The sequence below is a fragment of the Netta rufina genome (genome assembly GCF_964035555.1).
Source record: "Netta rufina genome assembly, chromosome: Z".
In the NCBI taxonomy this organism is placed as follows: domain Eukaryota; kingdom Metazoa; phylum Chordata; class Aves; order Anseriformes; family Anatidae; genus Netta; species Netta rufina.
This window is the reverse complement of record NC_140126.1, coordinates 63,725,127-63,743,901: the sequence shown is the minus strand read 5'-3', so window position 1 is coordinate 63,743,901 and position 18,775 is coordinate 63,725,127. Positions and strand designations below refer to the sequence as shown.

Below are 18,775 nucleotides of genomic sequence, written 5' to 3'. Positions count from 1 at the left end.
AAGAAACTTTAATGATTATCTAGCTAATAATTCATAACCTCTGTTATGGCTTTAAGGCATTTCCAAAATTCTTCCTGCCTTTTCTAGAACATTTTGTCATCACCTTCAGTTCATGCAGAACATCAGACAACCACCAAACACCTTTCCCCATCGTTTTTATTATCAGTATACTAACTTGTTCCCCTGTTAAGTAAGAAAGTTAAAATGCAGTAGAAGTAGAAAAGCATTCATATATTGCTTTCCACAAAATACCTTTAAGCTACCCATTAAAGTTTATCAACATAATTTTTACAAACAACTTTAAGACCTTCTCAGTGGAACATTTTACTTAATCAAATCTGAAATCGAGGCTAGGGAAAAACAGCTGCATCAATTTTACGAATTTAACTGAAATGCTGCTTCCTAGCTGGCATACTCCTTAAAAGGGTTGTTCTTTTGTTTGTTCCACAATACTATTTACAAACAAATGTGTTTTTATGGACAAAATATTAAAAAAAACCCTCAGAATCAGCACTGAACTTGTAAACTGCTGTCGGTACATGCATTTTTTCATTTAAGCACATTTGTAAAAGAATCTTTCACAGTTACAGAAATAATAAGATACTATATTGTGATCAATAGTAATAAAATTGAATCATTGTCATTAGTTTTGAACAGATTGGGAAGTAAAACAATTTCTACAAGACTCCCTGAAGAGAAGACAAAAGAATCATTCAGACTTGTGACTTAAACTAAGTATAGGGAAAACAGAATCTTTAAAATTGGTTTAAAATATAAGAAAAATGTAATTAAAAAGTAATGAAATAAAAAAAAAGAAAAAGAAAGAACGTGCCAAAATATGGTTTTGCCCCAAGGAGTCTGAAAGCAAATTTATTAGCAGAGATTCTTATAAATTTAGAGTAGAATATTCCATTTAGAATTAGAGTACTTCAAGACCAGTGAATCAATAATCTCAGTGTCATCTTACATTCCTGCCTCAAGAAAAAGCACCTCAGGAAATTGGCTGCTACCTGTTACTAGGATAGGTAAGAAATGAGGACATAAGCTCAAATTGCACCAGGGGATGTTTTGATTGGATATTCTGAAGAATTTCTCCACTGAGAACATGGTCAAGCATTGGAATGGGCTGCCTAAGGAAGTGGTAGTGCCTCTATCCCTGGAGGTATTTAAGAGGTGTGAACGTGGCATTTAGTGTCCTGGTTTAGAGATGCAATTTGGTAGGTCATGCTGAAGGTTGGATCTAGAAGGCCCTTTCCAGCCTAAATGATTCTATGATTACCACCCTGCAGATTAATGAACTACATCTGAAAAATAAATACACTATGAAGCCAGGATTCTCTCACTCTGTCTAGAACAGGAAAGGAAGAGATTCACTACATGATTTTACTTATGCTAGCAACATATTACTGACCACTGCTCTTAAGAGCACTCAAGCACTCTTTTGAAATACCTTTTGGCTTCTTACGAGGCCTTGGTGGTTTCTTTTCCTTTGGCTTCTGGTTTCTAACTGTCTTTTGCTTCCTCTTTTCCTCATCTGCCAAGACTTTTTCAAGTAGCTGGGCAAACAATTCAAAATCAAAGGGCCGCTTCTCTTCTATCAGATTAAAGGAAAGAAATAAAAAAAAATTAAAGGTGAGAATTTTTCCAAGTTTTTATTTTGTGAAATACTCAGTAGTACATGTTATGGCCTAAAATACAGATGTTATATATGTTTAAACAAAGAATCTTTTGAAAATAATTTCTGCATCACCTGACCAGGCACTAGAGGTAAAAAAAAAAAAAAAAAAAAAAAAAAAAAAAAAAAAAAAACACCAACACTAAGGATTACAGCAACTTGGTTTTAAAAAACAGACAGTAAAAAGGTCACAGTACTCACCATAGTATCACGAAATACATTAACATATATTAACATGCTGATTCAAGATTTATATATCTCATTCAGATAACATACAAAACATTTAAAAATTCTCAAAGCAATTCACAATTAGTAACTGTGCTAAAAAATATCATGAATTAGGATAATGAACGGAACGCATACGGAAAAGGGTATATTAATCTCATGTTTCAGATGTATAGAAAAACAAAAAAAATAAACATAACCACAACTGTCAACCATACTTCTCAAAAAAAACTTAATATGCCCCAGCTTCTAAACTCACCTATGACCAAGAACCTTGGTCATAATTAATTCAAGCAAGGCAAAACACAAAAATGACAATGAAGAAAGATGACTAGCACATAACTGACTCACTGTAGGGTGGGGTACGCTTCTTTTACTTACTGAAAGCTTTGTCTATCCTCCATCCATTTGCTCTTTCCTCACGTTTGAACTTGTTCTAAAAAAAAAATAAAAATGTCCTTTTCAGTAAGCAAGAAATGCAACAAGATATGGTAAAATACAGCAGATCAAAGTAAGCCTTCTTTAATGCAACAAAATTTTCTACAAACTAAAGTTGTAAAAACTTGCAAGCACGCTGACAGACCGTAAGTTTGTATAGTGGGTTTATGTGGCAAGCTTTTGATAGCAGAGGGCCATAGGGGTGGCTTCTGTGAGAAGGATCTAGAAGCTGCCCCATGTTTGTTAAGGGCCCCACTGCTGACCAGAGCTGAGACAGTAAGCGATGTTGTTTTGCGCCTCTGTGAGAGCAGATTTAAGTCAGAAAAAAAATGCTGTGACACACAGCAGCTGGGAGAGTGAGAAGAGTGAGAAACAGCCTTGCAGGCACCAAGGTCAGTGCAGAAGGAGGGAGAGAAGTGCTCCAGGTGCCAGAGCAGAAGTCCCTGGCGGCCTGTGGTGAGGACCATGGTGAAGCAGGATGTCCCCCTGCAGCCCATGGAGTACCACGGTGGAGCAGGGTTCCACACTGCAGCCCGTGGAGGAGACCACGGTGGAGCAGGTGGCCCCGCACCGACAGAGGCTGCCGCCTGTGGAAGACCCCTGCAGGAGCAGATTCCGGGCCGGACCTGTAGCCCGTGGAGAGGAGACCACGCAGGAGCAGGTGACCTGGCAGGAGCTGCTGCCCATGGGGGATCCAGGTTGGAGCAGTTTGCTCCTGTGGGACAGACCCTGTGGTACGGACCCATATCTGGAGCAGTCCTTGAAGATCTGCTGCCTGTGGGAAGCCCACGCCGGATCAGTTCACCAAGGACTGCATCCCGTGGGTGGGACCCCACAGTACAGGGGACGAGAGTGACCAAGAAGGAGCGTCAAAGAAGTGTTATAGACTGACCATAACCCCTGTTCCCCCATTCCCCTGCGCCGCTCAGGGGGAGGAGGTAGAGGAGGGTGGATGGGGGGGAAGGTGCTGGTTTCTTTCATTTGTTTCTCACTTCTCTAGCTTGTTAGTAAGATTTATTACCTATTACTGTCTCCCTATGCTGAGTCTGTTTTGCCTGTCATGATAATTACTGTGTGATCTCCTCGTCCTTATCTCAACCTTCGAGCCCTTTTCATCATATTTTCTCCCCATTCCTCTTTGAGGAGGGGGAGCGAGAGAGCAGTTGTGGTGGAGCTCGGCCATGCACTCAGGTAGAACCACCAGTTTGCTATTCAGTTTTTCATACAAAAGCTAAGGTTTGTTTTCTTTCATTAATACATATCAGCCATGGTTTCTGATTCTTTTTGACATCTTTGTTCTTGCTTCCAGTCTAGGCATAGTTTGAAATACAGAAGGTTTTCCCAGCTGCATACCAAGAAAGAAGTAACACAAAAGAGCCTCATCAAACATCCAATATGTTTATCAGCATTTTTCAATTAAAATAAAATCAAGACAAACTGTGCCTAGACATGTTAGATTTACTAGATTACTTTAACGTTTCCACCTCCTGGAAACATTTATTAAAACCACTGCTACAGAGCCAATTAGCATTAAAATTACCAATACTGATAGGAAGCATAGTAACAGAAAAAGAGAAACAAAAAAAAAAAAAGGGGAAAACACATTTTTAATCAGTTGATTTAAGTGCCTTAATCTTTACCTTAATTTCTGATCTGGCTCTGTGAGGAAACAATCGTCCAATCAAGGAAAAGTCTGTTCCTACCATGCTGATAGCTAAAAAGAACATGTCTGTTTCTGGGAGGAAACAAATAAATAAAATAGTTATGCATACAAACACACACACACTTAAAAACAATTTTCAAACTTAAAACAAATAGATAGATAACTTTCAGATTATGGTCATGGGTACCCTACAAAAGGCACTGGACTTTTTTTTTTTTTTTTTTAATTTGCCTATTTTCATAGCAAACATCAAAGCTCTGCTTGCTGCAAAGAATTTCAGGGTTGAGACCATGTCACACTTAAGCAGATCCATCAACTTCATTGGGAATAAAATGCGTCAAATATAAAGCATTGGTAGAAACAGGTATTTTTTTCTGCGCACTTAAAACATGAAACCAAAAGTATTCTCACCTTTATTTGACCATGGTTTGGTGTAAAAACTTTTCCTGAAGCTGGAATACGTAGTTGTAGAGCCACGCTCAAAGATAGGATCATTTTCTTCTACAACACAAGGACCTTTAGTTCTTAGAACTTCTACAGTTAAACTGGAAAAGCAAACACAGAAAGACTTATATGACAATATCACTAGCAAGACATATAGTTGGCATTTGTAAACTTGTTTTTTTCCACTTTTATAAGATTTAGTACAAACAGATAAAATTAAAATACCTGCAAGAAAAAAAAGACTGTCTTTTTAATATCCAAGAATTTATTTTGCAAAACCACACAATGGCCTCTCTAAATTCTTTTACATCGTGGCCTAAATCTCATGGTAATAATGCATTTTGAGAACCCAGTAATTTGGTAGCCTAATACTTTTAAAAGTCATATTCTAAGCAAACTTACTGAAAGCACTGACAGCTGAACAGAGCAGCAACATGGAAGACATAAAGCTAGAGCAAATCATATTGACAACTGAACAACAATGAGCAGATTATTGAAACTGTGAGAATCAAAGAAGTGAACTAGATAGGACACATCTGGAAGTCTGACAAATACTGACAAATTTTATTCCCTGTAACAAAGCATGGTACCCTCTTTTGTATCCTTCTCCAAAACCACGTTTCTCAGAGAAATTTTGCCACTACTAAGACACATAATAAGATAATTGTTGCTCATATTTTGACACGTATTTGCACTGTTTTCTTAATCAGGATAGCTCAACTGTCATCATATTAATACATTCATGTTTCTTCCTATCCAAAATAACTGTTCTATTTACAAATGAAGTAGCAGTCTAGCACATATTGTCCACGAGTCAGGCAGAGATTTACCTTTCTTCATCCAGAATAATTGAACCATCTTCTGCTACTTTCACACGAGGAACTAGAAGTGGACCATCTTGACTGTCCTCCCCATTCTCTGCCTCTTCCTCCTCATCTTCCTCTTCATGATCCGGAGTACTTTTCTCTTCCTGCCTACAATTTTAAGAGACCAAGCAAAAAGATTACTTTTGTCAGCATTCTAATTTGCTGCTCTGTATGCCAGATCTTCAATGGCTTAACCACTCAGCAATGTAGCCTATACACAAGTTAGTCAATACAGACTCTGGAATCTGCTTTTCATTCTGTTGTACAGTGAACAAGTCCAAAACCATAAAAATGAAAAGCAAAATGCTTTCACTACCCTCCCCTCCCAAATTACAGTTTATTTTAAATAAGGGCTACGTTACAGTAAACAAAGACCTACATTGCTAACATTACTACATTTACACATGTTCATACCAAATATCAGAATTTTTTTTTACTCTAAATACCTCTGTCACCAAGACTTACTCTTTCATTTGACACTGTGCAGAATTTTTTTCTGTTTTCTTTTCTTCTAACAATGAAGACCTAGAATTTTTTTAAAAGTTAGAGATTAAAGATTGTACAAGTACACTTCAGTTTCATTCCCCTAAACCCACTTTCACGAATAATGGATAAAGAAACATAAAACGTTCTTATTTTCAAGTCTTTGTACTGCATATAGACTTGGTTTAACTGAACAATTACCACTGCCTAGTGAATTTTGCTTTTAATGAGCATAAATTGATGAAGAACAAATCAAAGATTTCAAGCTATAATCCTTGAGACTATAGTAAGTGATCAACACTTTGCGAACATTAGTTTTCAATTAATCAGAAATTAATTTTAATTAGAAGTTCAGATTGAACTTCTTAGAATTAGAAGCTTTTTAATTAGAAGTTCAGATTGCCTTATCACAAGAGACTGAAGATGAACAGTGGTCCATCAGTCACTGAGACAGAAATACCGAAAGCTGATGGTAAAACAACGCAGTACACACTAACAACTCCACTTTGCACTGACCAGCAAGTTCTGTGAGTATGAAAAATCAATGACACTTCTTTTGTGAAACTGATCCTTCCAGTAACCACTGTACTTTGGAGGTCAAGTGGTCATACTTTTCCCTAACTTTTCATCAGGTTACCAAATCTAACATTTTGCTCCTTCTCCTTGCACCATCTACACACCATCCCAAACTGCTAGAGTCAACAACATCAAGGCACATGCTGCTGCAAGAATTAACTGAATTAAGCTAAGAGAGCATGTAACAGCTAGGTTGCAAGGCACAACATATTCATTATAAGAACGTATGAAAAGTAAGAGCATATGTTGCATTATCTGGTTAAGGACTACTCAGTGTAAAAGACAAAAAAATAAAAAAATAAAAATCAAGATAAGTGTTAAATAAAAGACAGGCTCACAAACATTAATGAGCAGACGATAATGGACAATAATGAACCTCAAACTTGTCTGCTACTGATTGATGAAAGGAACTACTCAGGCATAGCTTTAAAGGTCAACTTACATTTTGTAATCATTAAGAATCTTGTGGGATATTTGAAAGGGCTTGAGGGGACTCTCCAAAACCTATTGTTGTATTCAGAAAGAGGTTGTGGGATTATATGAACTTATATGAACATACAAACTCAGTGATAAAATGAACTGACAGCAGAACTGTGTGGGGGTGTTGGTGGACAAAAAACTGAACATGAGCCAGCAGTGTGCACTTGCAGCCCAGAAAGCCAGTTGTACCCTGGGCTGCATCAAAAGCAGCACGACCAACAGGTGGAGGGAGGTGATTCTTTCCCTCTGCTGTTCTTGTGAAATCCCACCTGGGGTGCTGCATTCAGCTCTGGGGCCCCCAGCACAGGAAGGACATGGAAGTATTAGAACAAGTCGAGAGGAGGGCCATGAGGATGATCAAAGGGCTGGAGCACCTCTCCTGTAACAACAGGTTGAGGGAGTTGGGATTGTTCAGACTGGGGAAGAGAAGGCTCTAGGGAGACCTTACAGCAGCCTTCCAGTACCTGAAAGGTGCCAAAAGGAAAGCTGGGGAGGAGCTCTTTGTAAGGAAGTGTAGTGATAAGACAAAGAATAGTGGTTTTAAACCAAAAGAGGGTAAGTTTGCATTAGATATTTGGAAGATATTCTTCACTCAGAGGGTAGTGGGACACTGGAACAGGTTGCCTGGAAAAGATGTGGATGTCCCATCCCTGGAACTGTACAAGGTCAGGCTGGATGGGGTTTTTGACAGCCTGATCTACTGGAAGGTGTCCCTGCCCTTGGCAGGAGGATTGGAACTCGGCTATCTTCAAACATCCCTTCCAATTCAAACCGCTCAGAATTATTTTTTCCCCTCCATGGATAATCTCACTTTCTGTGAGTGAATCAGGGACTAAAACTCAATCGGAGAAAAGGCTGCATTTCACTGGGCTGGTGGGTCTAGGTGCCAGCAGGCAGACAGGCTCGCAGGCAGGTGAGGTTTGCACACCAGCTACTGGAGACACCACAGATCTTAATGCCTGTAGGTTGAGCGGTCAGCAGCTGGTGGTAGTGTGCACAGAGACACTAAGTGCCAGCAACTACAGAGACCAGGTTGTGTTTTTATTAACCATTTAACCCTGCATGCATGTTGATGTGTACATGCACACAGCTTGCTTAACCCAGCAAGTAACTTGATAAAGGCCCAGGGTCCAGACACAGACTTTAGGAAGGCAGAGCTCACACTTATGCAAGAGATTCACGATCACAGTGGTACTTGTAAAATGAGCGTGAGGGCACATACATCTGTTCTACCAATAAACATCAGTCTGAACAAGCCATAATGTCAGAAATGCATGTACTGCCTGGAAGATGAGGGGATGTTTCCAACATGATACAAGGCTTTGAAGCTGTATTGCATTCAAGGGATCCATGAGCACACGTGTTTTCATTTCACTATCTAACTTCTGATCAACCAGAAAGGAAGAACAGGACTTGGATAACCGTACATATGTTTGCGATTGTTGTTCAGGAACAGCAACAGCCACATCCATCCAGATGGGACAGAGACACCTCCAGGGACTTGCAGCATATTCTATAATTCAGCAGCCAGAAAGCAGAAATGCTTTGTTTCCTCAAGTCCACTAGATTTGGTAGTGACTCAAAGTCCCTAAAACAAAATTTAACAGAAGCTAGCTAACAAAAGGCAACTTACTATAATTCTGCATTTGTACAGAGGTAAATCGGCAGTGGGGAAAGGTTTGTCTTTTTATCTTTCAACAGGTACACTAACCTGCTTTCTCATTTCTGTACAAGGACTGAACAGATGTGAAAAGACATATGGAAGCTTTTATTGCCGTTGCAAAAATATCGCATCTGTGCTAATTGATTTAAGAATCCTCCTTTTCACAATCATTAAAATGACAGAAAAAAAAGATTACTTAACCTAAGGAGCAGGAAAAAGTCATACTTACTTCATAGGGTTGTTTTCTGGCAGATAGTATATCAAGTCTCTCATGGTCATTTTAGAGCGATCTGGTGGAGAACGCCCTTCGATAATTGGAGGCCTGTGTTTTAACTGTTTCTGTATAAAACCAAAATAGAAATTCAGCCTGGAAATACTTTATATTACACAAATTAATATTTTTCTTTGTTTATTAAGTACCACTCAGATGAAAATTGTTGGTTTTTGCTGTTGCTGTTGGGGTGGTGTTTTGGTGTTGCTGTTCATGGTGCTTTTATTATTTATTTTTTTTTTTACACTCAACTGAAAAGTTTATCTTAAGAGTGTACATTTGTTGGAGAGGACAAATGTCTGTCACCATAGACCTCTAAGTGATTTGTCCTCTCAAAGAAATTCAACACTCAGCAGAGATAAAGTCATAGAACTCAGTAAATAAGCAAGTCTAAAATAATGCAAGAAGCCCCGCATCCCAAGCTTCTTACATACCACCCCAAGGTATTATCAGCTGTGAAGATTGGAAAGGTGACTACTACAAAGCATGTCTCAGGTCAAAAAGGGTTGCAAGTCTAACTAAAAGGAAAGATACCTTGTTTCCCATGAAATCTGTATGAGGGAAGTGCTGTTACTGCTTACAAACAAACTAACACCATACATAATTATGAGACATCACAAACCATTAGCAGTAAGCAGGTGATGATCATTGTCAGAAAACACTACAGCAACGCAGCAGTGACAATGTTAGATGAATCAAATCTTTCCCTGTGCTTCACAAACCAGCACTGCTCAAGGCAGACCTACCATGCGCTCTTTCTTCAGCTCTTCTCTAAGCATTTCCCTCAACTTCCGAGCTTTGAGGATCCTTTCACGATCAGAACAGATTCGTTTCTCTTTTGCGGGAGCAGGTTTTGTAGGTAACTTTTCCTCCTTTGTCACTGACGTTTCCTGTGTTGGTCTCTCCTTGAGTGGAGAGGGTAGGTTCTTCGGCAAGGTATCATCATTTTTTTGAGCAGCTACACTGGCAGTTTGTTCTTTATTTACAGACTTTTTTAGGGGTGAAAACTGTGGCACTTGTGGCACAGGCGTTTTCTTTTCAGGCAGCATGGGAGACTTCAAAGAGCATTCAGTACTACTCTTTTCTGATGCAGAAGAATCCTTCTGAACTGAAGCACTGCCATCGGGAGCCTGCAATGCTCGCCTCTGCGGTTTTGATACAGAACACTGAACAGATGAAGGCCCAGCTCTGGGTTTGACAAGATTTGGCGTAGTGGAAATACGTTTTCTTCTCTGTGTAGGCGTCTCTGTAGCTTTACTAGTTTCTCCAGCATCATTTGAGCTATCAACCTTGTCATCACTGGAAAATTTAAGAGGAAACATTCTGAAATACTTCTCAGTGACAAATTCAGAACTCTTACTATCAAGACACATGCTTCACTCAGTATGAATGTAGTAGTACAGAAAATTAAAGATACATACAGCAAGTCACAATTGAACCAACCTACGCCTGGCATTCAAACTAACCAGATACAAAAACTGGTGTATTATTCTCTAATATTAAGTATTAGCTCTCTACAAGTTGGTTGACCAGTAATGCTAAACTCATGCAATCCTTTTCTGCCCTCTTTTTGGAAGGCTCTCGACTTTCAACTAAGAATACCAAACATCATAGTACGATAAACTCAATAAAGCTTTGTAAAGAATACCCTACATACCATGTTACACATTAAGAACATTTTAATAACGGTATACACCACAAGTAGTTTTACGATTTTTCATCACAACCAACCTGAGCCATCCTCTTATACACTTGTAAGTAGATAAAATCTAAACTGTGATTAAAAAAAAAAAAAAAAGTCCTCTGCTGTGAAACTGGCTGTTGTTCCAATGAACAACTCAAAACTGGGCTTTTGGGGACAACAACTTCCAGCTTTCCTGGTAACCTTTCTTAATTTAAGTATTGTTTCCATCCTTTACACAAAAATAATTCACAAAATTGCAAAAACCATGATCATCTTCCAAAATCTTGAAAACAGCTCCAGTATTTGACTCCCTGGCTGTTGCTGACAGTAAAACTACAGCAGAATTACAAATGAGTCATGAAGACCTTTTTAATTTCACATTGGAACTATGCCTTGTTTCTGTACATAAGGATGACCCTGCCTATGGTTTACTTATCCATCTCCAAAAATACTCAAGCAAATGCCTTTGAAAGAACAGGAAGAAAATCAAGTAGAAGGAATAGAAGGAAAGCAAAAATATACAGCACAATTTTTCCAAAACCTCTCTAGATACTCTGTGGAACAGGCACGGGCTACAGATGATGTCTTATTTAACAGCCTCAGCAGACTTTTCTGTATCAATTTGTCCCATGCCGTGAGTTCATACACATTCTCAGAGCATACAACATCCTTTAACAAGGCATTGAGCAACTTCACTATATGCTGCCTATCTGTGTTTTGAATGAGATCCTCACAACCTCCGTTCAATATTCTCTGTTTTTGGTACAGCAAGAGACAGCGGAAAGTAATTCTTTGCTTATCTTCTCAGCACTACCTGTAGCTTACATGTTCTTCCTAGAGTACCACACTAGATTTTGGCCAATTAAATTCAGCTGTACTGGTGTTGGCTGGTATAGAGACAGCTTTCTTCATACAGACTCATTTGGTGCTGTCCGTGGGATTTGTGGTGAAAACACCAATGTCTCAGCTGTGGCAGAGCAGTGCTTACAAAGAGCCAGCGAGGAGGCTTGAGGGGGAACCAGGAGCTGGGGAGGGGACACAGCCAGGACAGCCGGCCAAACTGACCAAGAAGATGTCCCATGCCATGTGAAGTCATGGTCAGCAATAAAAGCGGGGAAAAAAGGAAGAAGGGGTGTATGTGGAGCGATGGCCTTTGTCTGCCCAAGGAACCATTCCACATGATGGGCCCTGCTCTCCTGGGAGTGGCTGAACACCTGCAGGCGAATGGGAAGCAGCAAATGGATTCCTTAGTTTGCTTTGCTTGCATGAAAAGAGTCTGTTTTACCTGTTGAACTGTCTCTGTCTTAACCCACGAGTTTTCTCTTTTACCTTTCTGATTCTCTTTCCATCCCACTGCAGGGAAATGAGTGTGCAGCCTCCTAAAATTAACCAACATTAGCAGACACCATTTTTAAAAAATGAAAAGCAGTAACCTTATGCTCAGGGACTTTTCAGTTCCCTTTTTCTGCAGACTACATAAAACCACATTGTGCTGTATTCTACCAATTAATGCACTCAAGAAATCAGATTGCCTTCCCTCATATCCACTCTTCCTGAATCTTCTGAAATACCCTGGCGGCCAGTTTTTAAAATGCAATGAGACAGCTCTTCAAGAAGCTACTACTGCTTACACTGCAATAAATCCCTTGGCCCACTGTTGTGGTTTAACCCAGCCAGAAGCTAAACACCACACAGCCGTTCGCTCACACTCCCCCCTCCCTCTCTGGGATGGGGGACAGAAACGGGAAAGTGAAGCCCGTGAGTTGAGATAAAGACAGCTTATTAAGAAAGAAAAAAAATAGCATAAATGATGACAATAGTACTAAGAATAATAATGTGTATGGAACAAGTGAAGCACAATGCAATTGCTCACCACCTGCTGACCGATGCCCAGACTAACCCCAAGCAGCTGGCCCCCCACCCCAGCTAGCCACCCCTATATATTGTTTAGCATGACCCCAGATGGTTTGGAATACCCCTTTGGCCAGTTTGGGTCAGCTGTTCTGGGTCTGTCCCCTCCCAGCTCTTGCTGCACCCCCAGCCTGCCCGCTGACAGGACAGAGTGAGAAGTTGAAACATGCTTGGCTTGGTGTAAGCACTGCTCTGCAACAATTAAAACATCAGCGTGTTAGCAGCACTCTTCTCATCCTAAGCCAAAACGTAGCACCCTACCAGCTACTAGGAAGAAAATTAACTCTGTTCTAACTGAAACCAGGACACCTACTCTCTCCTGTTTGGTTAGTACAGGCGTTCAAAACCATGCTGAAGCTTTATGAATTCTGTGGAATTCAGGGGTGAGCATATGGGGCAAAAGGGAGAAACTCTCACCTGTGCCCCTACTACCTGCTGCCAGGACTAAGCATTCAGTTCTGCTGAGTCTCCCAGCACTTACAGGCAGATGCTGCTTTCTACCATCACCTGCACTCCAGAAGCCACCGTAGTAGTGGTCCATAAGAGTCTTCCTGTAAGCACATCACTTCCCAAACCTGCACGTTGCTAAAGAAGCTCCTTCCTAGGCCTCTTCCCCACCCCGCACATCTCACTGGGTTAACAAACTGGAGGTATTACACTACTTCTGAAATAACCTCCACCACAGGTAGTGGAAGGTTAATGTAACTGCTCTAGTTTTTATTTAAAACAGCAGGATCAGGATTTGCTTGCACGGATATTTATGGTGGTGTTTACTGTTAGCCAAGAGCCTGCTACTTACATGGTAAAAGTCTACTTTTTCAAGTCATGATTTCGTAGAATATTCTCTGCTCCAGAACAGCGTTAGTGTCTAGTTTTGCAAATTACATCATGCTAACACACCCATTAAACTATAATAAAAAAAAAAAAAAGGGTAAATCTGCTGAGTCAGCATCTCTGCCGCATAACTGACGAACCGCCTCGTCGTTTCAGGATTAAGCTCTGCCCAACCAGAGACCCACTGATCTCTTCTCTGTAGCTGACACGTTTTATAAGTGAGTGTTGGAAGAGGAACACCCTCACGACGTGCTGTGGAACAGCTTTCAGGACGCAAGAAAGGAGTTGGACTGAAGGCAGCACGGGTCGACCGCAGGCACGCTGACACCCGAGTTACTCGTTGAAGTAAAGATGTTGTAAAGCGACCGTTTAGGTGTAGAGCTCAGTGACATGGTTTAGTGGAGGGCTGGCAGTGTTAGGTCAGAGGTTGGACTCGGTGATCCCGAGCTCTCTTCCAACCTAGAAATTACTTTGCGATTCTGTGACCGCGCGCAACGCCACGAAGGGCATTTTAAGGAAAAAAACGCCGGTATCCGCGCACGTACAGCCAGCTAAAGGCAGCGGGGAGGCTGCTCCGAAGGGCAACCCCCACCCCACGGCCACAGAAAGCCCCTAAAACACCCCAAAAAGCCGAGAGGGGACAACACCACAACCCCCCCCGACCCCACTTGGCACTCACCCCTCACCACGGCTCCCGGCTGGAGGCGGCGGCTGCGGCTCAGAAGCCCCGGCGGCGGCGGCGGCGGCGGCGGGGGACCCCTGGGTCTCCCTGCCGGCGGGCCGCACGTTGGGCCGCACGCTCAGCCGGGACCGGCGGAACATGGCGGCGGCGGCGCGCGGGGGCTGCGCTCAGGCGGCGTTAACGGCCCCCAGGCGGCGTTAACGGCCCGCGGGCGGCGTTAACGGCCCGCGGGCGGCGCGAGCCCGGCGCGCTCACGGCATGGCCGCCGCCGCCGCCTCCTCCTCCTCCTCCTCCTCCACCGGCGCTGCCGCACGCGTCATCGGCGAGCGCGCTGCCGCCGCTAAGGGCCACGCCCCCCTCCCCGCGCGCGGCGCGTGACGTAGCGGCGGGCGAGGCTTTATAACGGGAGAGGGCGGCGGGCGGGCCGTCAGAAGCTTCTAGCAGCTGGTGAGGGAGGTTGGGGGGCGGCGGCTGCGGCGCTGCGCGGCCCCAGCGTTCCGCCATGACCCGTGAGTGCGGAGGGGGGGGGCCTGTCATGGAGCGGGGATTCGGGATACACCGGGGAAAGGCGGAGCGGGGAGCCGGGGGCCGCCCGGGGGTTGTGCGGGGCCCGGGGTGGCCTCGGGGAGCCGGGGGCGGTCCTCACGGAGCGGCCTTGAGGGGAGGAGGAGGGACCGGGGCAGCGCGCTCGGGAAGAAACGGTCGGATTCGGGCCTGGCTGTCGGCCAGGCTGTAAAAAAAAAAATAAAAAAGGGTTTCTGCGCGGTTGCAAATAGTTAATAGCACGTAGTTTTTTTGTTTGTTTGTTTGTTTTGTTTTTTTTGGCGTTAGCGTGCTGTTCAAAACTAACGTGGATAGATCTACTCTAAAATAGTGGAGCCTAGAATGCCCCCGTTTAGCCCAATAGGTGCTGCGGCTCCTCTGTCTGCTGCGTAGTACGGTTGGCAGCACTGAAACTGCCCGTGGTTAATTAAGGAGCTGTTTTTAACTTTGGACTTCATAAAAAAAAAAAAAAAAAAAAAAAAAAAAAAAAAAACAGAAAACACACCCTCAAATACACTATATTATACATTGTACTGCTGGAAGCACAAAGGACTAGATCATAAACAGTCTATGTGCAGATCAGACCTTGAATTTGAAGAAGCAGGTTGATGGCTTTTGATGTTTTTTTTCCTGTTCTTGTGATACTAGGATAACTACGGCTTAAGTTTTGAGGAGAGGTACAGTGTCCCACAACTAATTATAACAGAGCGATTGCATTTCGTTCTGTGACCTACTTTAATACAGTACTGAAATGCTAGAGGTGTAGCAGTTGTGGTATGCTGTTTGGTCTTTGCTGTGGGATATGTTTACAGTTCAGAGCTTTGGTATTGGTCACGTGGGTCTCCTTCTGACTTCAAGTAGTCATGTGGTAAAACAGAGTAAGATTAGATTGTTTATTAGTAATTGTGCCTCTGAATTCGTAAATTCACGGTAATTGTTGCACCATGAGATTGAAGCAGTGCAAACACCTGGAACCAAAATAGATTTGTGAAGATGTTCATTGCTAGATGAATTGGAGAACTTTTTTTTGGCACTTGTCTTCCACTGTTTACTTTAGTGTTCTATTTTGGGAATGTGGTTGCAGACAGTTCTATTCAGCTGGAAGTTCTGACTGTGATTAGATCCTTTGCTACTCAGAAAGTAGTCCAGGGATCGTGACCTTAGTAGTCAACCCTTAGAGCCATTCTCTTTGACCTCCTTCCAGTAAAGACGATTGCTGCTTGTTCCAGTGCTGTACAGAGGCCTTCTGCTTGTCTTTCTCTTCAAGGACAAATGGATCCTGGGAGATGGGAGAGGAGGGACAGGCAGAACCAAGGCTGTATGTCTTGCAGAGGCAGGCAGGGACTGGCGTGCTAGAGCACAGGTATAAGCAGGAAGTATGTACTGGCTTTTAAGTAGCTGTTAATGCCTGAATTTCACATGACAGAAAGTCGAATTGGCATCTTGTTAGGACCACATTTCATGGAAGATTAAGATTTATTTTATGGAATGTAGCAAACAGGACCATCTCCGGTGGAGCTAGGGATTCTCACTCAGCATCTCAGGTGAAGTGCTGGGGCCAAACAGTCCTTTTGCAATATTTTCTTGGAAACAGAGATGATAAAGGAATACTTCTTTTCAAGTAATAGTTTGGGTTTGTATGTTCTGTGTGTATACTGTACTGCTGTTCCTTCCCCTCTGCTCTCCTTTGCTTTGCAGAAATAGCAGCCAAGCTTTTCATTGATACCATTCAACTTGCTCCTTGAGCTTTCAGTCTTACATGTGTTCTGTGGACACCCTGCACAATATTTGCCTGGAGAGGAAAGAAAGGTATAAGGTTAAGGGTGGAGGATGACTGCTATATGAATTCTGTCTGTAGCAGTGTGTTTTGGCTTCTCACCTCCTTTTTTGTCATGGTAAAAGACTACACTTAGTCCTCCTTGAGCTCTACAAAATCCAGGGGCCATTTATAGCCTGGAAAGTATCATCTGCTCATGAGTCATCAAGTTCTAATCAACTCTACTACTAGCAGTTCTACATGGCAGAACTTCAGGGACAGGATCTCATTAATGCTGGTGGTGAGGAGGGAGCAAGGAGTCTTGATGAGGACCTGTAGTTCTGAGTCGGTATTCAGCTTTGTGAACCCCTTTTCTTTCACAGGGTGCTCTGTGTTGTCTGTAAACTAAACCTTTGGCTGGAGCTCTTTGGCTGCCTTAGTACTGAGTACAGGTCAGCTGCTTTGCAGCAAAAGGGAATTAAAGATCCATACAGCTGCTTGTATACTAAATGGTCGTCTCTGCTTTCATAGTGCTAGAGGAAGGCAACTCTTAGCAATTCATAGTCCTGAGTTTCTGGGGTATGTGTGCGTTATTAATCCCACATTAAGTGGTTTGGGGGACTTTAATAGAATATAAGGTCAAAGTTCTCAGATCTGACATTGTCTTACCCATACTGGTCATCCTCTAAGTGGCATCAGCGGAAGTATGCTCTTCTACACATGGGTGCAAGGCTCCCAGCTGCTATTTAATAAGTATGAGCAAGATCTAAAAGGTTTGGCTGCTTGACCATGGGATGTGATCAAACATCAGTGATTTTGCACGACAGCATGACAGACTGAAAGCAGGTAGACAAGTCTGGATTCCAAATATGTACAGCCACGTGCTTCTTAAGAAGTCCTTGGGAAGAGTTTGAGGAAGTTTTATAAGCTCTCTCAGACTGCCTTAATTTTAATGATGTAATTCCAGTCTAAAGTTAATTTGTAAGCTCTGTTGGATGCTGGAATCACGTTCAAGGCTCCTGGAGGATGGCTCCTCTTTGGAAGAGTAGCTGTCACTGTTTTGCCCAGGTCATTGATGGGATGGTCTGCCTTCAGTCTTTTGGGGGAAACTGCATTGTGCACCTGGAAAAATGGCACATTTTGCAAGGAATGTTGAGATGGATTTTGGTGATCCTTTGAGCATGACCTGTAGGAATCTAAGCGTGAGAAGTAATAGGCTGTCTTGCCTCTCACTGTGCACCCGATAGGGAGACCATGACAGAAGATACTGCCATTGCTAACAGGCAGAGCCAAACGTTATCACCTTTGTAATCGACTCCTACACACACACAAACTGCATGTGGAAAGTGGTAGGACCTATATAAACTATGTGGTATCTTCTAGGTGGGAACCAACGTGAACTTGCCCGCCAAAAGAACCTGAAGAAGACTCAGGAAATCCACAAAGGGAAAAGGAAAGAGGATAGCTTGTCTGCTTCTCAGAGAAAACAGAGGTGAGAAATCTAGCACTGAAGTGGTTGGGCAAAACGGGAAGGATCAGAAAAATCCAGTGTCTTACCGTAAACAGATTTAAGTATTTTGCTCAACTCACGTGCCAAAGTGTAAACCCTGGATGTAGGGTTTGCTGCATCTGCTGTTGAACATTTTTTTTTCTTCCAAGACCTGGAAAGGCTTTTATTTCTTTTTAGCAGCTTTTTGCATGATGCTAACAGTGGTATAATGCTTTCTTGAAGATGTTTGTTTCATTGCACCCTGTATTTCTAAAACTCAGAATTAGATACAACGCGTTAATCAAGCAGCTTTTCTAAATCATGGCGTACCTTGATGAAAGGACCAGTGTAAGAGTGTGATAATGGCTGATGTGTTTTATTCTAGTATTTTCCCGTTATCAAAACAGGGTTGATGTAAAGGGCTGTAGAAAAGCTAGAGGAGACTGGTTAGAGAAGCAGCAAGCCGTTATCTGAAACGCAATGTTTTTTTTTTCTTCACAGGGACTCTGAAATCATGCAGCAGAAACAGAAGGCGGCTAACGAAAGGAAGTCTCTGCAGGCAGAAGCAAAATGAAGCACCCCTGCAGAGCAGACAGGAGTGCACCGCTGAAGCAGAAAGGCCTAGAGGATCATTTGTGAAAATGGCCAGCCATTAAACGATTTAGGTGTTAATTTTGCAGCCTTGTTCAGCTAGCGTTAGTTTGTCCTCTGGTTAGCGTAGGTGTAGTAGTCTGGAATGCTGTTTCCCAGCCGGCTGCTCTGCATGTGTAGCAATGGTAGCACCGGGCCGTCGCTGTGCTCGGGCTTGCGCCGCGTCTGCAGCTCCCGCCGAACGGTTCCGGCGACGGGTCTGTACGCCTGCGCTTAGACCAGGTTTTATTTCCCGCATTTCCCAGAAGCTGCGTTCGGCTCGCGGTGCAGCACGCCTGTAACGCCTGCCGAGGCTCGCGGGGACCCGGGCCGCGCGGATCTCCCCTATTTAACTATTTTTACAATAAAAAGACACCTCGCATGACCTCCCGCCTGTCCCGGGTCATCACCGGGCGGGGGCGGGGGCGGGGGCGGGGGGCGGTGGGAGGGGGGCGTGGCTGC

The 18,775-nt window shown here is 42.9% G+C and overlaps 2 protein-coding genes across 6 annotated transcripts in view; one reads left to right on the top strand and one right to left on the bottom strand.

The window, feature by feature from the left end:
* BDP1 (BDP1 general transcription factor IIIB subunit) overlaps nucleotides 1-14,173 on the bottom strand; it is a 57,898-nt gene extending 43,725 nt beyond the window's left edge. For all 5 annotated transcript variants that reach the window (XM_084305070.1, XM_084305074.1, XM_084305073.1 and 2 more), the window contains exons 1-9: nucleotides 13,893-14,173; nucleotides 9,531-10,083; nucleotides 8,743-8,852; nucleotides 5,777-5,836; nucleotides 5,276-5,419; nucleotides 4,413-4,546; nucleotides 3,979-4,073; nucleotides 2,282-2,336; nucleotides 1,451-1,594 (exon numbers count right to left, since the gene is read on the bottom strand). In XM_084305070.1, the coding sequence (XP_084161196.1) occupies nucleotides 1,451-1,594; nucleotides 2,282-2,336; nucleotides 3,979-4,073; nucleotides 4,413-4,546; nucleotides 5,276-5,419; nucleotides 5,777-5,836; nucleotides 8,743-8,852; nucleotides 9,531-10,083; nucleotides 13,893-14,035 (1,438 nt within the window). In that variant the 5' untranslated portion in view covers nucleotides 14,036-14,173. The remainder of the gene's footprint in view (nucleotides 1-1,450; nucleotides 1,595-2,281; nucleotides 2,337-3,978; nucleotides 4,074-4,412; nucleotides 4,547-5,275; nucleotides 5,420-5,776; nucleotides 5,837-8,742; nucleotides 8,853-9,530; nucleotides 10,084-13,892) is intronic.
* Nucleotides 14,174-14,301: 128 nt separating this feature from the next.
* Nucleotides 14,302-18,698, top strand: LOC311220954 (small EDRK-rich factor 1). The gene is made up of 3 exons (XM_084304649.1): nucleotides 14,302-14,404; nucleotides 17,578-17,686; nucleotides 18,185-18,698. The coding sequence occupies exons 1-3, from the start codon at nucleotides 14,398-14,400 to the stop codon at nucleotides 18,255-18,257; spliced, it is 189 nt and encodes a 62-aa protein (XP_084160775.1). The 5' UTR covers nucleotides 14,302-14,397; the 3' UTR covers nucleotides 18,258-18,698.
* The last annotated feature ends 77 nt before the right edge of the window (nucleotides 18,699-18,775 follow it).

Excerpts from the sequence above, each read along its gene's own strand:
- LOC311220954 (XM_084304649.1), top strand. Across the intron at positions 17,687-18,184 it reads GCTTCTCAGAGAAAACAGAG|GGACTCTGAAATCATGCAGC; the intron begins GTGAGAAATCTA and ends TTTTCTTCACAG.